The sequence below is a fragment of the Lacerta agilis genome, chromosome 4 (genome assembly GCF_009819535.1).
Source record: "Lacerta agilis isolate rLacAgi1 chromosome 4, rLacAgi1.pri, whole genome shotgun sequence".
NCBI lineage: Eukaryota > Metazoa > Chordata > Lepidosauria > Squamata > Lacertidae > Lacerta > Lacerta agilis.
Genome location: NC_046315.1, coordinates 91,862,036 through 91,883,513, shown reverse-complemented (window position 1 = coordinate 91,883,513; position 21,478 = coordinate 91,862,036). Strand labels below are relative to the sequence as shown.

At 43.6% G+C, this 21,478-nt stretch overlaps 1 protein-coding gene across 3 annotated transcripts in view; it reads right to left on the bottom strand.

Annotated features, from left to right (window-relative positions):
• KLF12 (Kruppel like factor 12) overlaps positions 1–21,478 on the bottom strand; it is a 236,330-nt gene that overhangs the window by 61,763 nt on the left and 153,089 nt on the right. For all 3 annotated transcript variants that reach the window (XM_033147970.1, XM_033147972.1, XM_033147971.1), the window contains exon 4: positions 13,101–13,236. In XM_033147970.1, the coding sequence (XP_033003861.1) occupies positions 13,101–13,236 (136 nt within the window). The remainder of the gene's footprint in view (positions 1–13,100; positions 13,237–21,478) is intronic.

Sequence of the window (21,478 nt, the reverse complement as noted above, 5' to 3'; positions counted from 1 at the left end):
TTGTGGGTGTCAGTAATTTTACATTTTGAAATATGGCAACCCTACATGGAGGCTATTCTGCTGCATGAATTCTAATGCGCTGAAAAATGAAAAACACAAAAGGTGCTATGGATTATAAGAACTGCAATCTGATGAAAAATTGCTTGGGAGTAAGTCCCAAGTTGGGACCCAGGTGGCGCTGTGCGTTAAACCACAGAGCCTAGGGCTTGCTGATCGGAAGGTCGGCTGTTCGAATCCCCGCGATGGGGTGAGCTCCCGTTGCTCGGTCCCAGCTCCTGCCCACTTAGCAGTTCGAAAGCACGTCAAAGTGCAAGTAGATAAATAGGGACTGCCCCAGCAGGAAGGTAAACAGCGTTTCCATGCGCTGCTCTGGTTCACCAGAAGCGGCTTTGTCATGCTGGCCACATGACACGGAAGCTGTCTGCGGACAAACGCCGGCTCCCTTGGCCTATAGAGCAAGATGAACGCTGCAACTCCAGAGTCGGACAGGAGTGGACCTGATGGTCAGGGGTCCCTTTACCTTTATGTCCCAAGTATGGGCGAGACACTTCTAAACTAGTGCTTTCCAAATGTCTGAGAGCTTAGGTGCACACATTTTTATTTAAAATTGGAGGCACCTGAGTATATCTCCCCCCAAGTTCAGTTTTAGAAGGTAAAAGAGTATTTGAATGTGGGAAGTTCACATTAGTGACATATGAGGCCTGGTTTGGACAGATGTCTGAACTTGTATGCTCCCTGCGCCACCCAAAATCCTCTCCAACGGCTGTTATAAACTAGAAGCTTTCACTATCTCCTTTCTGAAATAACTACAGTTTTGTGTGGCTGCTGAACACGAAACTGTGGTAATTCAAAACGGCAGCAAGTCAGAACCGAAGTGAACATTTCTGATTTCATCCTCACGGCTGTTCTGAAGGAGGGGAGGGAGAAGCAACAGGAAATCGTGGAATAGCATTATGTCCGAATGCAACCACTCAGAAAAACAAGAGGCAGGCTTCTCTGATAGCGGGTAATATGTGGCTGCACGAGGGCATGATCCACTCATATCTAATGCACCAATGCTCCAGAATTAACTAACCCCAAAGGAGGCTGACAGGAAGGTGGGACACCCAGAGGTTATGAATCATATACAGTTGTAACTGGTAGTTTTACCATGAAGATTGGTGTTCTGGGCAAAGAGGACCTATTATTTATTGCTTTTCTTGTGGTAAACATTTTCGGTATTATTACATGGCCATGTCCTAGCTAATGTGAGAATGTGGGTTGCAAAATAACTCCCCCCCATTATCTTCACGGGACAGGGGCAATGACTAGGGGTAGGACTAGGGATGGGCATTCATTTAAAACAAATGAAAAATCAAACTCAACGGGAAGTCTTCACTTCAAATTTCATTTGTTACGGAATGAACGCAATCACTAACTAACGGGATACAAATGGGATTTGTTTTCATTGCACTATTAAGCACAATTGAATAACCAGGCACAATACAACTGGGAAAATAAAATGGCAGGAGGAGGAGGCCCCTGAAATCAGCTCTGTCGCTGTCACCACAAATGGCAACGGCAGCAGCAAAAGAAAAGAAAGCCTTCCCCGTAAAAGCGAGAAGAAAAGGTCCACGTAATTAATGTAAGCAACAGAAATGGGAAAGAACCATATAATTTAATGTGATTAAGGTCACCCCACCTTCCACCCAAGGTGCTCAAGGTGCCCATGGCAGACACACTCATTTTGTATTTATTTTTAATAATTTTTGTATTTATTTTTAAGAGCCAGTGTAGTGTAGTGGTTAAGAGTGGTAGAATCATAATCTGGTGAACCGGGTTCGTGTCTCCGCTCCTCCACATGCAGCTGCTGGGTGACCTTGGGCTAGTCATACTTCTTTGAAGTCTCTCAGCCCCACTCACCTCACAGAGTGTTTGTTGTGGGGGAGGAAGGGAAAGGAGAATGTTAGCCGCTTTGAGACTCCTTTGGGTAGTGATAAAGCGGAATATCAAATCCAAACTCTTCTTCTTTAGGTTAGGCTGAGAGGCAGTGGCTGGCCCAAAGTCACCCAAGTGACCATCATGGCTGACTGGAGATTTGAACCTGGCCTCCAGTGTGGTGTAGTGGTTAAGAGCGGTAGACTCGTAATCTGGTGAACTGGGTTCACGTCTCCACTCCTCCACATGCAGCTGCTGGGTGACCTTGGGCTAGTCACACTTCTCTGAAGTCTCTCAGCCCCACTCACCTCACAGAGTGTTTGTTGTGGGGGAGGAAGGGAAAGGAGAATGTTAGCCGCTTTGAGACTCCTTTGGGTAGTGATAAAGCGGGATATCAAACTCAAATGCAAACTCTTCTTCTCCAATGGTCCCAGTCTAATGCTCTAACCACTACAACACCCTGGCTCTAAAATGAATGGGATTCTAACAAGTGAACAGTGAAATATACGGGGTCCTCAAGAGTTTTAAACAAACACAAACTTATATAAAGTTATTTATAGGCCAACCTTGGGGCACAGTCCACCCAAGACCGCTTACATCTCATATAAACCACATTAACATTAAAAAAAAATAACATTTCAAAAGCAGCATTACAAGCAAGTAATTAAAAGCATGGGCTGGTTAAAATAAGTAAAGGAGCAAAACAGAAATTCTATCCAGTCAATAATAGGCTATTAAAGTAACAGCTTTCAAACAAGTGAGCTTTCAAACCCTGCTTACAATCTGGAGAGTTCATAATCTGGTGGGAAACATAGAAAGGACCCTGTCTCTTGTGCCTGTCAACTGAATTGACCTTCTTGGCAAGCTTATAAGCAGTTCTTCTGAGGAAGATTTTAAGGCCTGGGCAGGTTCATATGGGTACAGACGGTTCTTCAAATAACTCTATCCCAAACAAATAAGAGCTTTAAAGATCAAAGCCAGCACTCTTAATTGAGCCCAGAAACACGACTGTGCCCAGTACACAATTGGTGTTACATGCTCTGATCTCCAAGCAGCCATCAACATCTTAACAACATCTTAACTGTTTTCAAAGGTAGCCTCACGTTCAGCACATTACAGCAGTCTCATAGAATTGTTGGGTTGGAAGGGACCACGAGGGTCATCTAGTCCAACCCCCTGCAATGCAGGAATCTTTCAACCAATCTGGGGCTCGAACCCACAACCCTCAATCTCATGCTCCACCGACTGAGCTATCCTGCTTGGGAATATTCATGAAAAATATTTGTCCACATTTCAAGGGCATTACCAGGGCATATAAGCCCCAAATCTGAAGCATTTATGCAGTTTCTTTTCAGGGAAGTGCCTGAACTCAATTGCTGCATAATTGCTCAGTCAATTGATTGATTGATTGATTGATTATTGCTCAATCTTAGTGGTTGTTGGGTGATGAATAGCTCTCTTCTCTTTTTCAAACTAACATTGCTGAAATCCAAAAGCGGATTTTTGTTTTTAAGTATCCTGTAGATCAAACCTATCAAACCTATCCATTCTGAAGGAAATCGGCCCTGAGTGCTCACTAGAAGGACAGATCCTGAAGTTGAGGCTCCAGTACTTTGACCACCTCATGAGAAGGGAAGACTCCCTGGAAAAGACCCTGATGTTGGGAAAGATGGAGGGCACAAGGAGAATGGGACGACAGAGGATGAGATGGTTGGACAGTGTTCTCAAAGCTACTAACATGAGTTTGGCCAAACTGCGGGAGGCAGTGGAGGATAGGGGTGCCTGGCGTGCTCTGGTCCATGGGGTCACAAAGTGTCGGACACAACTGAACGACTGAACAACAACAACAGGATACTCATAAGATGCAGGTCTGATCCTTTAAGGAGCGCCTGGTTGGGAGACTCCTGAGGAACTATATCTAAGCTTTCGTGAATTCTGCTCTGAACTGTTTGGAAGAAGAGTGAGGCGTAGATATTTAAAAAAAAAACTTCAAAAGGCACAGATACATAAAGCCAATGTAAGCAAACTACACATGATTTCAAGCAACTGCAAGCACATTTCAGTCCTAGTGATTTCAACAAGAGAGTGAAGCATGTGCTTAATTCTCCCATTGAAATTAATACAATGCAAAAGTGGTTCAATCGTATCCATTTCTGTTTACTAAAAGATGAAAACAACTGTAAACGGCCTCGGCCCAGTATACCTGAAGGAGCGTCTCCACCCCCATCATTCAGCCCGGGCACTGAGATCCAGCGCTGAGGGCCTTCTGGCGGTTCCCTCACTGAGAGAAGCAAAGCTACAGGGAACCAGGCAGAGGGCCTTCTCGGTAGTGGCGCCCGCCCTATGGAACGCCCTCCCATCACAGGTCAAGGAGATACAACAACTACCTGACATTCAGAAAATACCTGAAGGCAGCCCTTTTTAGGGAAGTTTTTAATGTGTGATATTTTTGTATCTGATTTTTGTTGGAAGCCGCCCAGAGTGGCTGGGGAAATCCAGCCAGATGGGCGGGGTACAAATAATAAATATTATTATTATTATTATTATTATTATTATTATTATTATTATTATTATTACAAGCTAATACTGTATATCTTATATACGGGAGAAATAAATAAAAAGACACAAAGTATACAGCTAACCAATAATCTAACACTGAAGAGCACTGCAAACAAGTGCATAATAATCTAGGTAGCTGTGAAAAACTGTTCCAGAAATTGAGAAAAGGCTGCCATGTCATTTCAAAACTACTGGTGAAATGCTGTCCATTTTGTGCCTTTGTTAGATTTGTTAATTTAACCTAGTATTTGAATTATTGGGGACGGGGAGCCCTTGATTTGCCCCTCCTGACCTCCCTCCATCCAAAGGAAAGCTTTCTAAAAACACTAGCTAAAGGAGCTATTCTTCCAGCCCTATTGGAATTCAAGCGCTGATTTTGCCTTCTCTGTTACATTCAATTTTCAGTCCCTTAAAGACCCAACAAAAGAATCAGTTTTGTTAGAACAGTCCTGCCAGTTTGATTCTTATCTCTTCCTTATCCCTTCAGCTCTCCTTAATAAGTTATAGATCTTTACTGTTGTCCCTTGAATCCACCAGTTTCGGGGCTCATACTGATACATACAAGTTTGCTTTTAACATGGCATCATCCTGTGGGGAGAAGATTTATTCTTTTTCCAGTTTGGGGATGGGGTAATCAGACTGATCTGTTAAGTCCACGGTCCAGGATCAAAAAATTGTTTTTAAAAATGTGAACTGCTGCTCTTCCCACCTATATTCTTGGGACAGTACATCACCCTCAGTTATTAACATTCTGGCTTCTTAGATATTCCAAGTCACTGTTTGGGCTTGAGTCATTTTGTTTTCTTAGCTAGCCTGGAACATGTTTAGAATTTAGAATTAAATATATATTTCTAGGAAGGTTTGCTGCAAGACAGTGAATGGGATGGGGGAATTTTCGGAGAAGAAGTGGGGCGGACAAGAATCTTTACTTAGCTAATTTTTCCCTTATCGCACAAACACAGAAACACACCGAGAATCCCATCCACAAATCTGGTTTTCGTTGGACCTCAGCTGGGGACCAAAAAAAAGGGCAAAAATGTCCTGGGGTGGTATTTGAGGGGATTGATAAGTAGGCAGGAGAATTCCACCCACAATTGTCCCTTACAAATCTCTACCCCCGAGTGTTAGTGTTATGTAACATTGGATTAAGAACACGGCATTGTGGAGCATGTCATTTTAGGGATTTTTTTTAAAAAAATTTATTCAGTGAGGGGTCTTAAAAATGTTTTTGTGTGTGAGGAATTCAATCCTGCTATTATTTTTGTGTTTGGACAACACTGATCTTGGTAAGAAGCACATAAGCTGCCTTTAGAAAACCAAAGATTTCACCTTCTGAAAATGTCAGGTAACACTAAGTAATATTAATAATGGATAATAGAAAGGATACAAATATACAACTGCAAGCACTTGGCAATCATTTCGAATGATTTCTATGCAATCTTACACACATTTTACGTACCAAGCAAAATCAAATTATGTCAATTTAACCAAGATATCTTTTGAATTCCCAAGTCATGTTACAACCTTTTAGCACCCCTCATTTCTGGATTATGGAAGTTGAAAAATTCAACTGGCATCGATCTTTTACTATTTAGTTTTCCTGTAGGTATATGAGTGCATTCGGGGTGAAGTGTTTACTGTTGCCACTCATATTGCGTACATATTTTGGAAGAAAACCAATTTTAAATAAATTCATACATAAAGCAGGGCAGCCTCATAGGAATTTTCAGTTTCCTAAGAGATGTACTAGCAGACAAAGGCTAAAGGCCATTATGAGCACATACGATTGCGTCATCATTTATTTGAAGAGACTACAGCAGAATGGCCCTACACAGACACAGGTTGAACTTGCATGTTACATATAGCCAAACCACGGCTTACCATGAATGTGTTGGCTCCTGAATAGGAGATTGCAGTCACTTTGCTACCGCCCAGGCTTTTTTGATCATCACCTGCCTGAAGTTATCATGAAACCATCACTAAGCAAGTATCATATCCCGAATGGGAATGTTTTCAGTTCTGAGGTTCCTTTTCTAGCAAACAAGCATGCAGAGTAATAAAGCAAAACAGTCCACCATTCTTATCTGGAACTTTAATCTGGAAGGGCACTGAACACTGAAATGTGGGCAAGTTTAAGGGGAGCCTATTTAATGTGGGAGAGGTCAATGCGGTGCAAACAGGAACCAAACGACAAGCGTACACAGTCTCTGGTGCACTGGGGATATTTAAATCATGTGATGCTGTAAACAAGACCAAGTTCTTCACCAACCTCAGACATTGTGACAGAAAGCAACAAGTAACAGATATATGCAACATTCAACACAGTTGGCATTTCTGAAAGTCACAACATCACTGCAGAAGCTGGAGGAAGGAGGAAGGCCACCACAATCTACACAAGCTATATGTGGTGTGCGTTATAGCTGTCAAGTGTCCAGGTTACAAAAGCACAAATTACTGACTTATTCAGCTGGTGTCTAACAACAGATCTGGTGGGAGTTTGAAATCTATAAGTGGTGGCTGTCCTGGTTTTGACTCAAGAGGACAATCGCCCTGGACCAGGAATTGCTGGCGTCTGAACCCTTTGGCAACTGCAGCTCCGAGATGGATTCATGCCCTAGCCCATCTTGTGTTGTTCTAAAGGCTCTCCTGAGCCCCAAGGAGATACCTCTGCCACCAGATTCCAAGGACTGGCCCACAGATTCTTCAGGGGATCAAGGAAGTCCTGAGGAGAGGTCTCCACACCTGAAAACGCCATTACCTCGAAAGACCCAACAGCTGTAAAAGAAGGCACCAGCCCTTTAACTGGCCAGGAGACAGCACTTAGGGCACAGGGCCTCTACCCAATGATTACCCTGCTATAAAATTCACTTAGTTGTACCAGGACCTTGCTAGATAACTCGGATGTCCACAAACACCACCCATGGTCCTGAATTCACATTGTCATCTCTCTCCAAGGTGCTGATCTTTTGCTTGGTCTTGCTCTGATTTTCACCCCTACTCACAACAGAACCAGAAGCTACTGAGCTCCCCTTGTTTGGGCCTCAAACAATCCCAGAAGAACATGTCCAGCACCACATACCACCACTTTCTGGGATGCATCTGACATGCACATGCAGACATTCAAAAAAAAAAAACCCCAACATCTCCTGAATCCTATACCAGATCAACCAGGTTCCCTATCTAAAGGATAGCATTAAACAATCCCAGCTGACCCTGTTCCCATCTTTGCAACACTGGGTTGTGCAATGGGACACTTAAGTTACCCTGAGCAATATACATTCCTTTTCATGCCACTTTGGAGGCAATCTAAAAGGGGGGGGGGAACCCTAAGGTCTCCTGCTGCAATCTATTGGCCTATTTGCCACATGGTTAAAAAAACCAAAACAAAACAAGAAAACCAAGAGCAAAACACCAACAACCCACAGTTGCCATGGAAACAGAAGAAGAAGAAGCTGGGAGCCAAACGTGAGCCTGGATTGTTGGAGGAGGCATGTAACTTGCATATGTAAGTTCTCAAGGTTTGGAAAGACTTGTGGTTTAGATCTCGGAAAGTTGCTGCCAATTGAGAGTATACAATACTGAGCTAGACGGATTAACGGTGTAACTCCGCAGAAGACAGATTCAATGTGTTGCGTGTCAAAGTTCTCCAGAGCAAGAAGCACTGTGCAACCTCAGCAGTCTCTCCAAAACAAAGGGCCTCGGGTAATGGAATGCATTATATACAAACAGGGTTCACAGTCGAGTGCCCAGCTCAATGAAGACCACTGGGAGCTCAATAACCCCCTCGCCTTTCACTGCTCTCCTGGGGCTGCAAAAAAATAGGAGTGGGGGGCTTCAATCCCATGCTGGTAGACTGTGTTGGCTTGGTGGCATGGCCTGTATTAGACAGTGGATTCGGATTCCTCTGAGGAGGTAAAAACAAACCCCTATCCTAACAATATTCTGCCTCTTCCTCCAGCATTCGCACTCCTGAATTAAAATACAAAGGCCAAAGACCTTCCAATATATGTCGTGTTAAAAACAGCAGCATAAAGGCTAGTCTTGACCCCATCTAATTCCAAATCATAATGAGACAAGAGGACCAATGGATACTAATGCCAAAGTTTACCTTCAGTAAATCATATCAGAGCTGCTGTAGTGCATAACAATATCTTACTTTCTGAGCCGCACTCTCTTTTGTGCTGAGAAAATCTGAACGAAGTAAGGAGCACTTTCTGCACCAACCTCTGAGCTAGGGAAGAGAGACTTGTTACAGAGATGGAGCCTCTTCTGCCAGAATGAGGAGGGATGAGTGTACTTCATCCATAGCAGACTGTATGGCACACTTCTCTGTTGATTTACGTTCATTTACAGAGAATGTGAAAATAAAGGAGTGTTCCCCCCACTGTATGTCTGCCAACACATTCGTGCTTGCATATACCACGTACCTTTTATGAAGGAAGTGATATTTTAGTATGAGTATTCAGCTGAAACCTCACACCATTTCCCAGGAAAATTGTCAACCAGACTGAAAAACGTTACCTTCTTTGGTCACTTTCCAGCCCATCTTGGGAAGATGTTAGCTACTTTATTTAGCTTGCCTTCACCTGCCTTGTTCTGAGTTGTGCATGTGCCCTTAGAGACATGTTGTTGTTCAGTCGTTCAGTCGTGTCTGACTCTTCGTGACCCCATGGACCAGAGCACGCCAGGCACCCCTATCCTCCACTGCCTCCCGCAGTTTGGCCAAACTCATGCCAGTCACTTCGAGAACACTGTCCAACCATCTCATCCTCTGTCGTCCCCTTCTCCTTGTGCCCTCCATCTTTCCCAGCATCAGGGTCTTTTCCAGGGAGTCTTCTCTTCTCATGAGGTGGCCAAAGTACTGGAGCCTCAACTTCAGGATCTGCCCTTCCAGTGAGCACTCAGGGCCGATTTCTTTAAGGATGGATAGGTTTGGTCTTCTTGCAGTCCATGGGACTCTCAAGAGTCTCCTCCAGCACCATAATTCAAAAGCATCAATTCTTCGGCGATCAGCCTTCTTTATGGTCCAGCATTAAAACTGACTGTACATACTGACATCCAATAACATCATCACAGATGCACTGCCAAAATGTCACCCTGCTCATTACATCATCCCCGACTGGGTAAGATTACCCATGTGATTAATTCAAGAAGAGGGAAAATTAGCACCCATGGTAAATCCATGCTACTGAAAAGGAGTTTTAAAGGGATGTTTGTATATTTTCAAAGTGTGCAGCCCGAATCCAGATAACGTCCACCATGCTTAAGTCCCACTGAAATCAATAACAAGTTGGGGCTCATTTATGTCCCATCAATTTTAGTGGACCTTTAGAGTAACTAAGGTTGCAATACACGCACTCTTACCTGGGATTAAGTGCTGTTGAGCTTAAAGGGTCTCATGTCTGAATGGACATGTTTAGGACTGCATTGCAAATTTCCTTGGTTCTGAGCCTAATTTTTTGTACTAGTGCATTTTCTTGAGATATCTACTAGCAAATATTCAGTGGAGCCCTGTTTAGGTTACGTTTCAATCAAAGTATTGTAAACAAGAGCAAGGGTAGGAGCCTAACAGCAAGAAGACACAGCATTTTGAGATTCAGCGGCAGTAAGGTAAAAGAAAAACAATTTCTTTCATGAATCAAGATAATAATGCCAGTTTACTGGAGGACTAGCCCGAAATAGGTGCACACAAAAGCTTATACCAAGAACAAACTTAGTTGGTCTCTAAGGACGCGGGTGGCACTGTTGTCTAAATCACAGAGCCTAGGGCTTGCTGACCAGAAGGTCAGCGGTTTGAATCCCCGCGACGGGGTGAGCTCCCGTTGCTCGGTCCCAGCTCCTGCCAACCTAGCATGCCAAAAAAGTACAAGTAGATAAATAGGTACCACTCCGACGGGAAGGTAAACAGCATTTCCGTGCGCTGCTCTGGTTCGCCAGAAGCGGCTTAGTCATGCTGGCCACATGACCCGGAAGCTGTCTGCGGACAAACGCCGGCTCCCTCGGCCAGTAAAGCAAGATGAGCGCCGCAACCCCAGAGTCGTCCGCGACTGGACCTAACGGTCCCGGGTCCCTTTAGCTAGGAAGCCAACCAGTGTGGCACCCACAATGCTTCATGTGGTATATGATTCTGGAGTCTCTTGCTGGTTGAATCCCTGAAAAATAATTCTAAAAGGCCCTCCCAGAATTCTCTGTGATGACCTGGGATTCTGCTGGGAATCACACCTCATTGCTGGCCTGCTTTAAAATGCAAGCTCATTAGAAGCCACTGGGATCTCCCTACTTTTCTTGGATGGTGTGTGCGCGCCTCCTAGCAGGTCACAGAAAAGGGAGCACCAAAATACCGATGGGCTACTAAACTGCTACTGCTTCTAGATCATTGGTTGTAGAACTGTTTTTTCTCCCCCCCCCCGCCCCCTGGCCTTTTGTGAGTCTCTGCCTCTCTCTGCCTCTCTCTCTCTCTCTGTGTCTCTGTCATTCTCTCTCTCCAACTTGTTTTCCTCTAGCTTTCCCTGAATGCCCCAAGACACCCATGCCTTGCCTTGCTCCCTAATCCACAGGCTCAGTTCTCATTGGGACAACCTTGCCTAAGGCAGGAAAAAAAAGCTTTCTATTAGCTTTGGATTATTATGACTGCTTGTCAGGGGCATGCTCTTCCTCTTTTGCTCACTGATGAATATTTGCTCCAATCAGCATTTTTAATGCTTCTCATCGCCGCACTGCATTAAGACAAAAAGCAAAAACTCATCCAGAGCAGGTCAGCTATAGTTCAAGCAGCACCGCTTCAGAAACAAGAATATATTGCATTTGCATACTTAGGCTAAAACTCTGTGCTAGATTTGCGTACTTGGAAAAGTTACTCAACAGATTCCAGTATTAAAAGTCTGGGGGAGCTAAGGGGGAAAGCTGCAGTAGAATACAGTACTTTTAGCGTATCGGTTTCATTTTGCCTCTCACATATTTTCTACGTTTTTCCCCGGGGAGACACACACGTAGCCCTTTTAGGTGACTGACCTGGATTCACTCCAGATCATACAGAGTTCAACACTTCTTTTTTTAATCTGCTTTACGCTCTGCCCACCCAAAATGGAATTCACTTCATCCACTGAGGTGAATACAGTATCTGAAGAAGTGTGCATGCACACGAAAGCTCATACCAAGAACAAATTTAGTTGGTCTCTAAGGTACTACTGGAAGGATTTTTTAAAAATTATTTTGTTTTGTTTTGACTACAGTACAAAAAAGCACTCCAAGATCAGTGTTTGAAAACTTGCTTTGTGAGTAAAGAAGAAACAAATCATTGGGGGGGGGGGGAGCGGAATGCTAATTATTGCACTGGAAATAATGTCACAACCTATCATATTGCATTGGCATCACAAGCAGAGCAAGGATGGCCAATGCCACTTAATTTCTGTGAAATAATTACAGAATTGGGGAATCTTTTTTTTATTCCCTCCCTCCATACGGTCAAGATTTTGCGGGTTGCATTCATCTAGAGTTTTAGCTCTACAGGGGAAACACATTGCCTCTTTTGCAGCACGAAGAACGTTTTTCTTCCCTTCTACACCCTCTGCACCTGTTCCAACTTTATCATCCTGTTATTCTGTAACCTATAGGCCAGTTTTCACTTTGCTTGGCCATTTCTCCCCTCCTTGCGGTGAAAAAGCTCAACCGTGCATCAAAGGGGACTGGTGACACAGTCCCTCCCTCCCCCGCCCACCCCCAGGGCTGTACGCACAAATTCCCAGTTTTTTTTAATTTAATTTGTTATTTCCACATAAATATCACTTTTGACCATTTAATCTCAAAAGCAGCAACACAATGAAACAAAAGAAGTAAACTAAAATGTAAACACACATCTTTTTTAAAAAATAATAAAATAAAATAGAAAAGCGTCTACAGTGGTACCTCAACTTATGAGCAACTCGACTTCCGCATTTTTCGACTTCCGAATGACCTCCGGAAGCGAAAAAATGGCCGCCGCTTCCGAAATTTTCGACTTCCGAAGTGAAAGCAGCGGCACGATACCTCGACTTACGAGGTTTTCAATGCGGTTTTTTCAACTTGCAATGTTTTCCCCCATTCTGAGATGGCGGCTTCGACTTGCGAAGATTTCGACTTATGAGCGCGCCTTCGGAACGGATTAACTTCGTAAATCGAGGTACCACTGTACAGTAAAAGACAGCGAATCCGTATGAGCAAAAACTCTAGAGGCAGGGCAGAATATTGTAACTGCCCTTCTAAAAGGGCCAGAACATAGGTGTGGTAGCTTTCCCCTTAAGTGGGAATTGCAGAAGCCACCACCAACAAGGCACTGTTACTGGGTAGATGAACATTTTGCCTCCTAAGCGGTGATAGTAACACAGATCACTTTCATTTCTCCCCCCCCTTTTTTTTTAAACAAAAAGCTTTACAACTTAACAGGGAGAAAAGAAGGAGAAACGGAAAATCGGATTCTAATTGAAAGTGAGCATGTCCACACATTCCCATACAACAGAAAAGGTAAATGATAGTAGAAGTGGCACCTAGACTGATTCAAATGTAGGGTATCTAGAGAATGTCACATGACCAGGTGTTTCCATTAGGAACATCCACCTTGCCATCCACCCTGAAAAGTCAATACTTACTCTTGAACAGCTCTGGCTATAGAGAGGGCTGTGGATCCAGTTTCATTAACACTATCCAAGGTCACATTTGGCAGGTCGTCGTCATCACTGTCACTTTTAATTTGTCTGGGAGATAGGCCACGTGGGTCCATTTGTGCTGGGAAATAAAAGATACACAATGGATTAAAGTCAGCTTAGGGAACACCTCCAGCTAATTCTACTATATGCAATCGTTGTACTCATCTCCTTTTACAGTGGCACCTTGATCTAAGAACAGCTTAGTTTATGAACAACTTGGATTAAGAAAGCTGCAAACCCAGAAGTAGGTGTTTTGGTTTGTGAACTTTGCCTTGGAAGCAAAACATGTTTTGAGTGTGTTCCTTTTGTAAATTGAGTCTCCCGCTGCTATGGGAAAGCACGCCTTGGTTTAAGAACGCTTTGGTTTAAGAACGGACTTCCGGAACGGATTGAGTTCGTAAACCGAGGTACCACTGTACTTAAATACTCCTTGACCCCACCTTTTAGGCTCGTGGGGCTCCCAAGCTGGCTCACAGATATCTATAATCAATCCATAAAGCAATTAAGCAAACAAAAAGCAACTAAACACTCTAACTTCCTGACGAGGACAAATGCAAAACATGTGGCGGGCATGCAAAATAGTTAAAGAATACTGGGAAATGATATATAATGAGATTAAAAAAATGTTTTAAAAAACATTTCCCCCCAAACCAGAGGAATTCCTTCTGGGAATGGTACAGACAGAAGTACCTAGGAGTCAGAATTCTTTTTAAAAAAAATAATGTATGCCACCACAGCAGCCAGCCCCCCAAATGATGGGTGAGTGAGGTCCCTGGTAAGGAGGATTGGCAATTAAAAAATGATAGAATATCCAGAGTTAGCAGGTCTAACAAGCAAAATAAGAGAGCAAGAAGATCATGTATAAAAAGAGGAGTGGGATTTTTTGTGTGGAGTATCTGGAAAACAAGGGGAAATGCTAGCAGCATTAAGGTAAATTCAACAGTATGGTATATAATAAAGGAAGAATAAGGGGAGAAAGTGAACTTAAATGGATATATAACAATATGCAGGAAAGGTGGGAGAAATCAAAGGAACCAGGGAAGGGGAAGAAGGTAAGCTGTTGAATTTTTTATTATTATTATAAGGAAAGATATTAACAGTGGAAATGTATATTTGAATGCGAATGTGGTTTTGGAAATGGTAATTATGAAAATTAAAAATTAAAAACGAAACAGAAATGCAAAACAATGCTGTGGCATCTCTAGCTACCCTCCGAGCTCATTCTGCAATAGACACAAACTATCCTCATGCTCCCATACGTTGATATGGAGACAAGTCCGTGTTGCATAGATAGCTGGTAACGTCATTATGGTGCTGGAGGAGACTCTTGAGAGTCCCATGGACTGCAAGAAGATCAAACCTATCCATTCTCAAAGAAATCAGCCCTGAGTGCTCACTAGAAGGACAGATCCTGAAGTTGAGGCTCCAGTACTTTGGCCACCTCATGAGAAGGGAAGACTCCCTGGAAAAGACCCTGGTGTTGGGAAAGATAGAGGGCACAAGGAGAAGGGGACGGCAGAGGATGAGATGGTTGGACAGTGTTCTCGAAGCTACTAACATGAGTTTGGCCAAACTGCGAGAGGCAGTGAAGGATAGTCGTGCCTGGCGTGCTCTGGTCCATGGGGTCATGAAGAGTCGGACACGACTGAACAACAACAACAACAACAACAACAACAACAACAACGTCACTCCACTGATCTAAGAACTAGGGTTAGGGGGTGGGGTTAAAGAAACAGGCCTGCAGTTTGACCCTAAAGGTCAGGCACCCCGAAACTCAGCCCTCCAGGTGTTTTGGGACTACAACTCCCATCATCCCTAGCTAACAGGACCAGTGGTCAGGGATGATGGGAATTGTAGTCGCAAAACATCTGGAGGGCCGAGTTTGGGGGTGCCTGCTAAAGGTATTTTCTCAGAAGCGGGTCCCACTTTGCTCAAGGGGCTGATTCCTATTAAGGCAAAAATGGACACAAGCAACCCCATGTCTCCTCTTCGCTCTCCCTAACACCCAGTAAACAAAGATCTAAGACGTGATGCCATCACATTGCCATGTTCCACCTCCACACTTCATTGCCGCTGTGGGGGCAGAGGAACTGAAAGCATGCTGACCTCATGCCAGGTCTTTTAATTTAGGAGGCATTAATGGGGGAGAAAGCAGGGAGGTGAGCTGAGGCGGCTGCTTCTGGCAGCGGCCCCCACACTTTATGTGAACGTCTCTCTTCAGCGCAAGTATTCTTAGAAGTGCAGACAGCAATTACATCTATAGCAATTATCTGAGCTGGTACTACAGAAAACAGACACCCCTAGATAACCTGGGCGGTAAGAGATGCGAGGCTCACAACAGCAAGCTCACGTGACATGCAAAATACGACATACAGCACAAATGTGCAGTACCGAAAACAACACCCCACCTTCTAAAAGCCACAAATCACACCTGGAAACAATGTTACCTTTTCGTGCACATAATTACTTTCAGATTTAGGTATCTTGACAACATGGGCTATGAGAGCTTAGCAAATGATGCAGTATTTAGCTCTGAAGTAATAAGGTTTAAGCAGGACTTAAATACAAGTCAGGTCAGAAAGAAATGTCTGAAAAATGCAGAAAGCACAGGAATTCCACAGCAGATGTGTGTATGTGTGTGTGTCCTTTGGTGTGTTGCCTTGTTCAGGATCTTATCAGCAGGAAGCCATAGCAGAGTCTACCCACTGAATGCCATCTTAGAAGCACAGCATTCATTACTCCCTAGACGGGGATTTGATTTATTTTTATTGAACCCTGTGGTCCACTACAATGCAAAATAGTGGCTCATAGGGACCTGCGATGTCTCTGAGCCTGTGCTTGGTTGAGTAATTTGTTTTCACTTTCAGAATGGTTCTTTCAGACAAAAATCCACTTCTGGTTTTCCCCAAAGCTTTCTTCATTTCAGTAATCCAAAAATGGGATAATTTTTTGTTGACTGACTATATATATATATAATTGTCCAGTAGCACCTTAAAGTAAAGGGACCCCTGACCGCTAGGTCCAGTCGCGGACGACTCTGGGGTTGCAGAGCTCATCTCGCTCTATAGGCTAAGGGAGCCGGCATTTGTCCACAGACAGTTTTTTGGGGTCACGTGGCCAGCATGACTAAGCCGCTTCTGGCGATCCAGAGCACTGCACAGAAACATTGTTTACCTTCCCGCCGAAGCGCTACCTATTTATCTACTTGCACTTTGATGTGTTTTCGAACGGCTAGGTTGGCAGGATCGAGCAACGGGAGCTCACCCCGCCGCGGGGATTCGAACTGCTGACCTTCCGATCAGCAAGGTTTAGACCACAGCGCCACCCGTGTCCTTAGAGACCAATTAAGTTTGTTCTTGGTATAAGCCAGTGTTTTTCAACCTTTTTTGGGCAAAGGCACACTTGTTTCATGAAAAAAATCACGAGGCACACCACCATTAGAAAATGTTAAAAAAAATTGACTCTGTGCCTATATTGACTATATATAAAGTAATTCTCTTGAATTTTTCAATTTTTCCCACGGCACACCAGGCAACAGCTCGCGGCACACTAGTGTGCCGTGGAACAGTGGTTGAAAAACACTGGTATAAGCTGTTGTGTGATGCACGCATCTTCAGATACACTGAAACAGAAAAATTCTTCTACCATACAAAAATATCTGCAAATGGCTTTGCACAAATTTATTTTATATGAACGCGAGACTCAGGCCTAAGATTTAACCTGATTTAAGCCATCCTGAAAGATAAGCTTATTCATCTGAAGTACAATGGAACAAGTCCCAATCTCTATTTACTATAAACAGAAATTACAGGAGAAGAACATGAACTGGGAAAGACCCAATGGGAATCACCAAGATTTGATGACAGAGGCCTACATGGTGTGTGTGTGGGGGAAAGGTCAAATGCCTATCTCAAGGGGACTGAGCTCACCATAATCATCATTAGAATTATATTCGCAAAGGCACTCTATATTATCAAATCCTGTTGTGGCTTTATGAGGGCCCTTGAAATGTTTGCTCTTCTCCTAAAAGCTCAATCCACAGATTTCTGTAATCAGACAGTATCAAATGGCATAGTGGCTTTGCCCTCTGTAGTAGCGAACAGCTGGGATATTCAAGCAAGGAACAGGCAAATGCAATTTCTTAAGAGATACTTTAGAATGTTAAGGCAATCATTTCCTCTCCTTTTTGGTCAATAATGCCAATTGCCTAACTAACCTCTACAACAAATCATGGGTTGTTGTTGCTTTGCTGAGAAGTTGTACGTGGTGACTAGAATCACTTGATTCATACAACGTAAGAGACCATCAATTCCCAATTCCCCGTTAGCAAACTAAAAGGGGAAAACATCCTTCAGTATTAAAGCCTGTTTGCAAATGATACTCCATCAACTTCATCACTTAGCTGTGGCTTTAAAATGGCAGCTATATTATCTTGCCCTTTCTGAATTACGCAACTAATTATGCAGTAAGTTTGCTAATGCGGCAAGACGATCATTCCTTGGACACGAATGCTGAATATTAACATAGTTCCATGTGCAGGGAACCGCTGGCGGGCTGGGGGAGTGGGACTTCTAACCGAACTGTTGGCATGCTGAGATGCTGCCGTAGTGCCTTAATGTTCATAGAATCATAGAATCATAGAGTTGGAAGAGACCACAAGGGCCATCCAGTCCAACCCCCTGCCAAGCAGGAAACACCATCAAAGCATTCCTGACAGATGGCTGTCAAGCCTCTGCTTCAAGACCTCCAAAGAAGGAGACTCCACCACACTCCCTGGCAGCAAATTCCACTGCCGAACAGCTCTCACTGTCAGGAAGTTCTTCCTAATGTTTAGGTGGAATCTTCTTTCTTGTAGTTTGAATCCATTGCCTCGTGTCCGCTTCTCTGGAGCAGCAGAAAACAACCTTTCTCCCTCCTCTATATGACATCCTTTTATATATTTGAACATGGCTATCATATCACCCCTTAACCTTCTCTTCTCCAGGCTAAACATACCCAGCTCCCTAAGCCGTTCCTCATAAGGCATTGTTTCCAGGCCTTTGGCCATTTTGGTTGCCCTCTTCTGGACACGTTCCAGCTTGTCAGTATCCTTCTTGAACTGTGGTGCCCAGAACTGGACACAGTATTCCAGGTCAGGTCTGACCAGAGCAGAATATAGTGGTACTATTACTTCCCTTGATCTAGACGCTATACTCCTATTGATGCAGCCCAGAATTGCATTGGCTTTTTTAGCTGCTGCATCACACTATTGACTCATGTCAAGTTTATGGTCTACCAAGACTCCTAGATCCTTTTCACATGTACTGCTCTCAAGCCAGGTGTCACCCAACCTGTATTTGTGTTGAAAAAGCAGGGCGCACCAAACCTGCAAAACGTGAGAGATCCTCCAGCTGAATGCAGCCCACAAAATGCCCGGTTTTGCTGCCCAGGTAGGAATCCTGAAGCAGAAGTGTTGCCATACACCTGGCAGGCCGGGGCAATACGTGGCTGCCTTCAGCTTGGACACGCAGAGGTTGTGCAAGCCTTCATACATATTGGGCTTCACTCACACTCCAGCACAAGGAAGATTACAGAGAAATCACAAGGTGCCCACGCGCATTAGTGACAACTAGGTGTGTGGTTGTGCTTAGAAGATTTCTTCCAAAAAAACCAAAGATGCCGGGGTTCAGTGCTGGAGCTCCTCGTGCGTAAGCTTAAGCTGCCCACGCACGAGGTACCAGTAGCGGGGAAAAGCGGCCAGCGTTCCACGTGCTTATGAGCACGGGCGCCGGCCAAGTCTCACAATCTGAAGGAAGCTGAGTAAGACGGAAAATGACTCCGAAGGTGTGTGAGTTCTTGAATGACTTCTAACTAAAATAATGCCTCGAAAACTGATGGATGCCTCGAAAACCAATGGACGCCCTGAATCTGAACCAGGAAAACCAAACTAAGGACGTTATCTAAGTTTTGGTTAAAGTTAAAAAAAAAATCTTTAAACCTTTTTCCTTTTCCCCCAAAGAACGACAGACACCGAGTATATCTTTTAGTGGCTTTGGCAAAACCCGCGTAGGCTCGTTTCTTGCCCTAAGCTAAGTTTCCCTAAGCTCTCAGTCCCTGCGCGCCCAATCTTCCGCAATACTAAACTAAATAATACTAAACCGAAATATCTTCCGCAAATCTAGCCCTAGGATAAACCTAAAAGCCTAACTAAAGCTACACCGAATATCTTCCGCGAACTAAACCTAACTAAAAGAAAAACCCATCCAACCCAACCAGCCCGCTCCCAAAATCCCTTAAACTAAACTTGACCTAACTGAAAGAACTAAAGAAGAACGTAAATGAACGGAATGAACGTGCCTAAGCGGGGAGCCTCAGCCTTTTATTAGGGAACAGATGTGACATCACGATCGATGCCTCAACCAATAAAACCACTGTTGCTGCTCTCCAAAAAGGCGGGAAGCAGGGTTAACGCTCATTGATAACTTTGAAACATTACCGGGACTACAAATTAAAGGCGGATTGATCTTATTGGCAAACCGACTGTTCATTCTTACTTTCACTTTCGCTTTCACGCGTAAGGATACAAAAAGTAGTTCTCAATAACCATTAAAATAAACAATTAACCGCGGATCTTTTAACGGATCCACACAGTGTATTCCGACACAAAGAGTTTGCACCCCACTGTTGTTTGCATATATGTTATATAACTGATAGAAAACAGGTAAATGTTTTAAACGTTCAGCCTCTGTTAGATCATGACCAGTATGTTTATAATCCTCAAACAACACAAATGACTTGCCTTGTGAATGACATAGGGCCACCACGGTTTCTAATCATAAGCGAGTTCCGCTGTCAGAATTATGATGTATTGATTGTGCATAATTAGATTCATGCAACGCCCCAACAACAACAACAACTGGAAGCCATCACTTGCATTTGTCTGCACACCAATTCGCTGGCATTTCCACCCACCCACCCACCCACCCCAGTAGCTTACGCTATACCTGGTTTTTCCATGATCTACCATCACTTTTAATTGCGCTGCCCTTTCTGGGGGATTTAGTGAAGTGGACAAACATTTCCTAAATATAGGACGGGACCAGAAAGCTCAGAGACCTAAAGATAAGATGTGATTGAAGGAAATGTTTCGAGGTGAAAGGGGGTGATTTCCTAAATCACTGCTACTGCCCTGTCACTTTCCAATTACTCCAACTTGCCTTCCCGCCCCCGTTATCGGCTGGCAGATGAAAACTCGCCCCCCAATGCATAAGCTGACATTTCCAATAAATAACTTCACCTAAAGGCACAATCTAACACAAAGCAAATGCTAACTACTTGTAGTAGTACTACTTCTGCTACTATTGAGGCAGAGTAATCACCACCATATTATGCCACAGCTGAAATAAATTCACTGGGTGCCCATTGTTGTTGTTCAGTTGTGTCTGACTCTTTGTGACCCCCATGGACCAGAGCAGGCCAGGCACCCCTATCCTCCACTGCCTCCCACAATTTGGCCAAACTCATGCTAGTCGCTTCGAGAACACTGTCCAACCATCTCATCCTCTGTCGTCCCCTTCTCCTTGTGCCCTCCATCTTTCCCAACATCAGGGTCTTTTCCAGGGAGTCTTCTCTTCTCATGAGGTGGCCAAAGTACTGGAGCCTCACCTTCAGGATCTGTCCTTCCAGTGAGCACTCAGGGCTGATTTCAGGACATGATTAGCCATGTGCCAAATGCTGCTATCTTCCTATGCCATCCTATCACATACCCACTGGTTCTCATTCCCATTACATATCAGATAGGTGCATTCTCTATGTGTTTTCTTAAACTACAGCTTTGAAATTTGTTTTATATGTGCAATTCTTTTAACAGTTTCACTAGATATAACTCTTGTATGTATTTTATTATATTAAATCGCTTCAGGATGCCTCACCGAAAATGATTCATAAATGAAATATTATTGCTGCTGCTACTAAATGTCTCTCAATATGTTCAAACAAACCCATTTTTGTTGTAAGTTGAGCCTTGCATTCAAGTTATATTAAGTTTTGAGACAAGGCCTAACCTTAAATTGAACCTATTTTTGTTATTTGTTTTGGAGCGGGTTTGCAGCTTTGAAATTAAACCAAAGCAAAAAGCGAAACAAACAAACAAACAAACAGCAGGACACTGTGGGGATTTTGGTATTGGTTACTGTTTTTAAAATATCCTATTGAGTTTAGAGAACACACATTTGGCAACAAATGGGAACTAATCTCATACAGAAAAAAAAGTTTTTTATATCCTGAAGAAACTAACAAGGGTTGGTTTTCCACCAATGTGTTTGTATAATATCTATATCTAT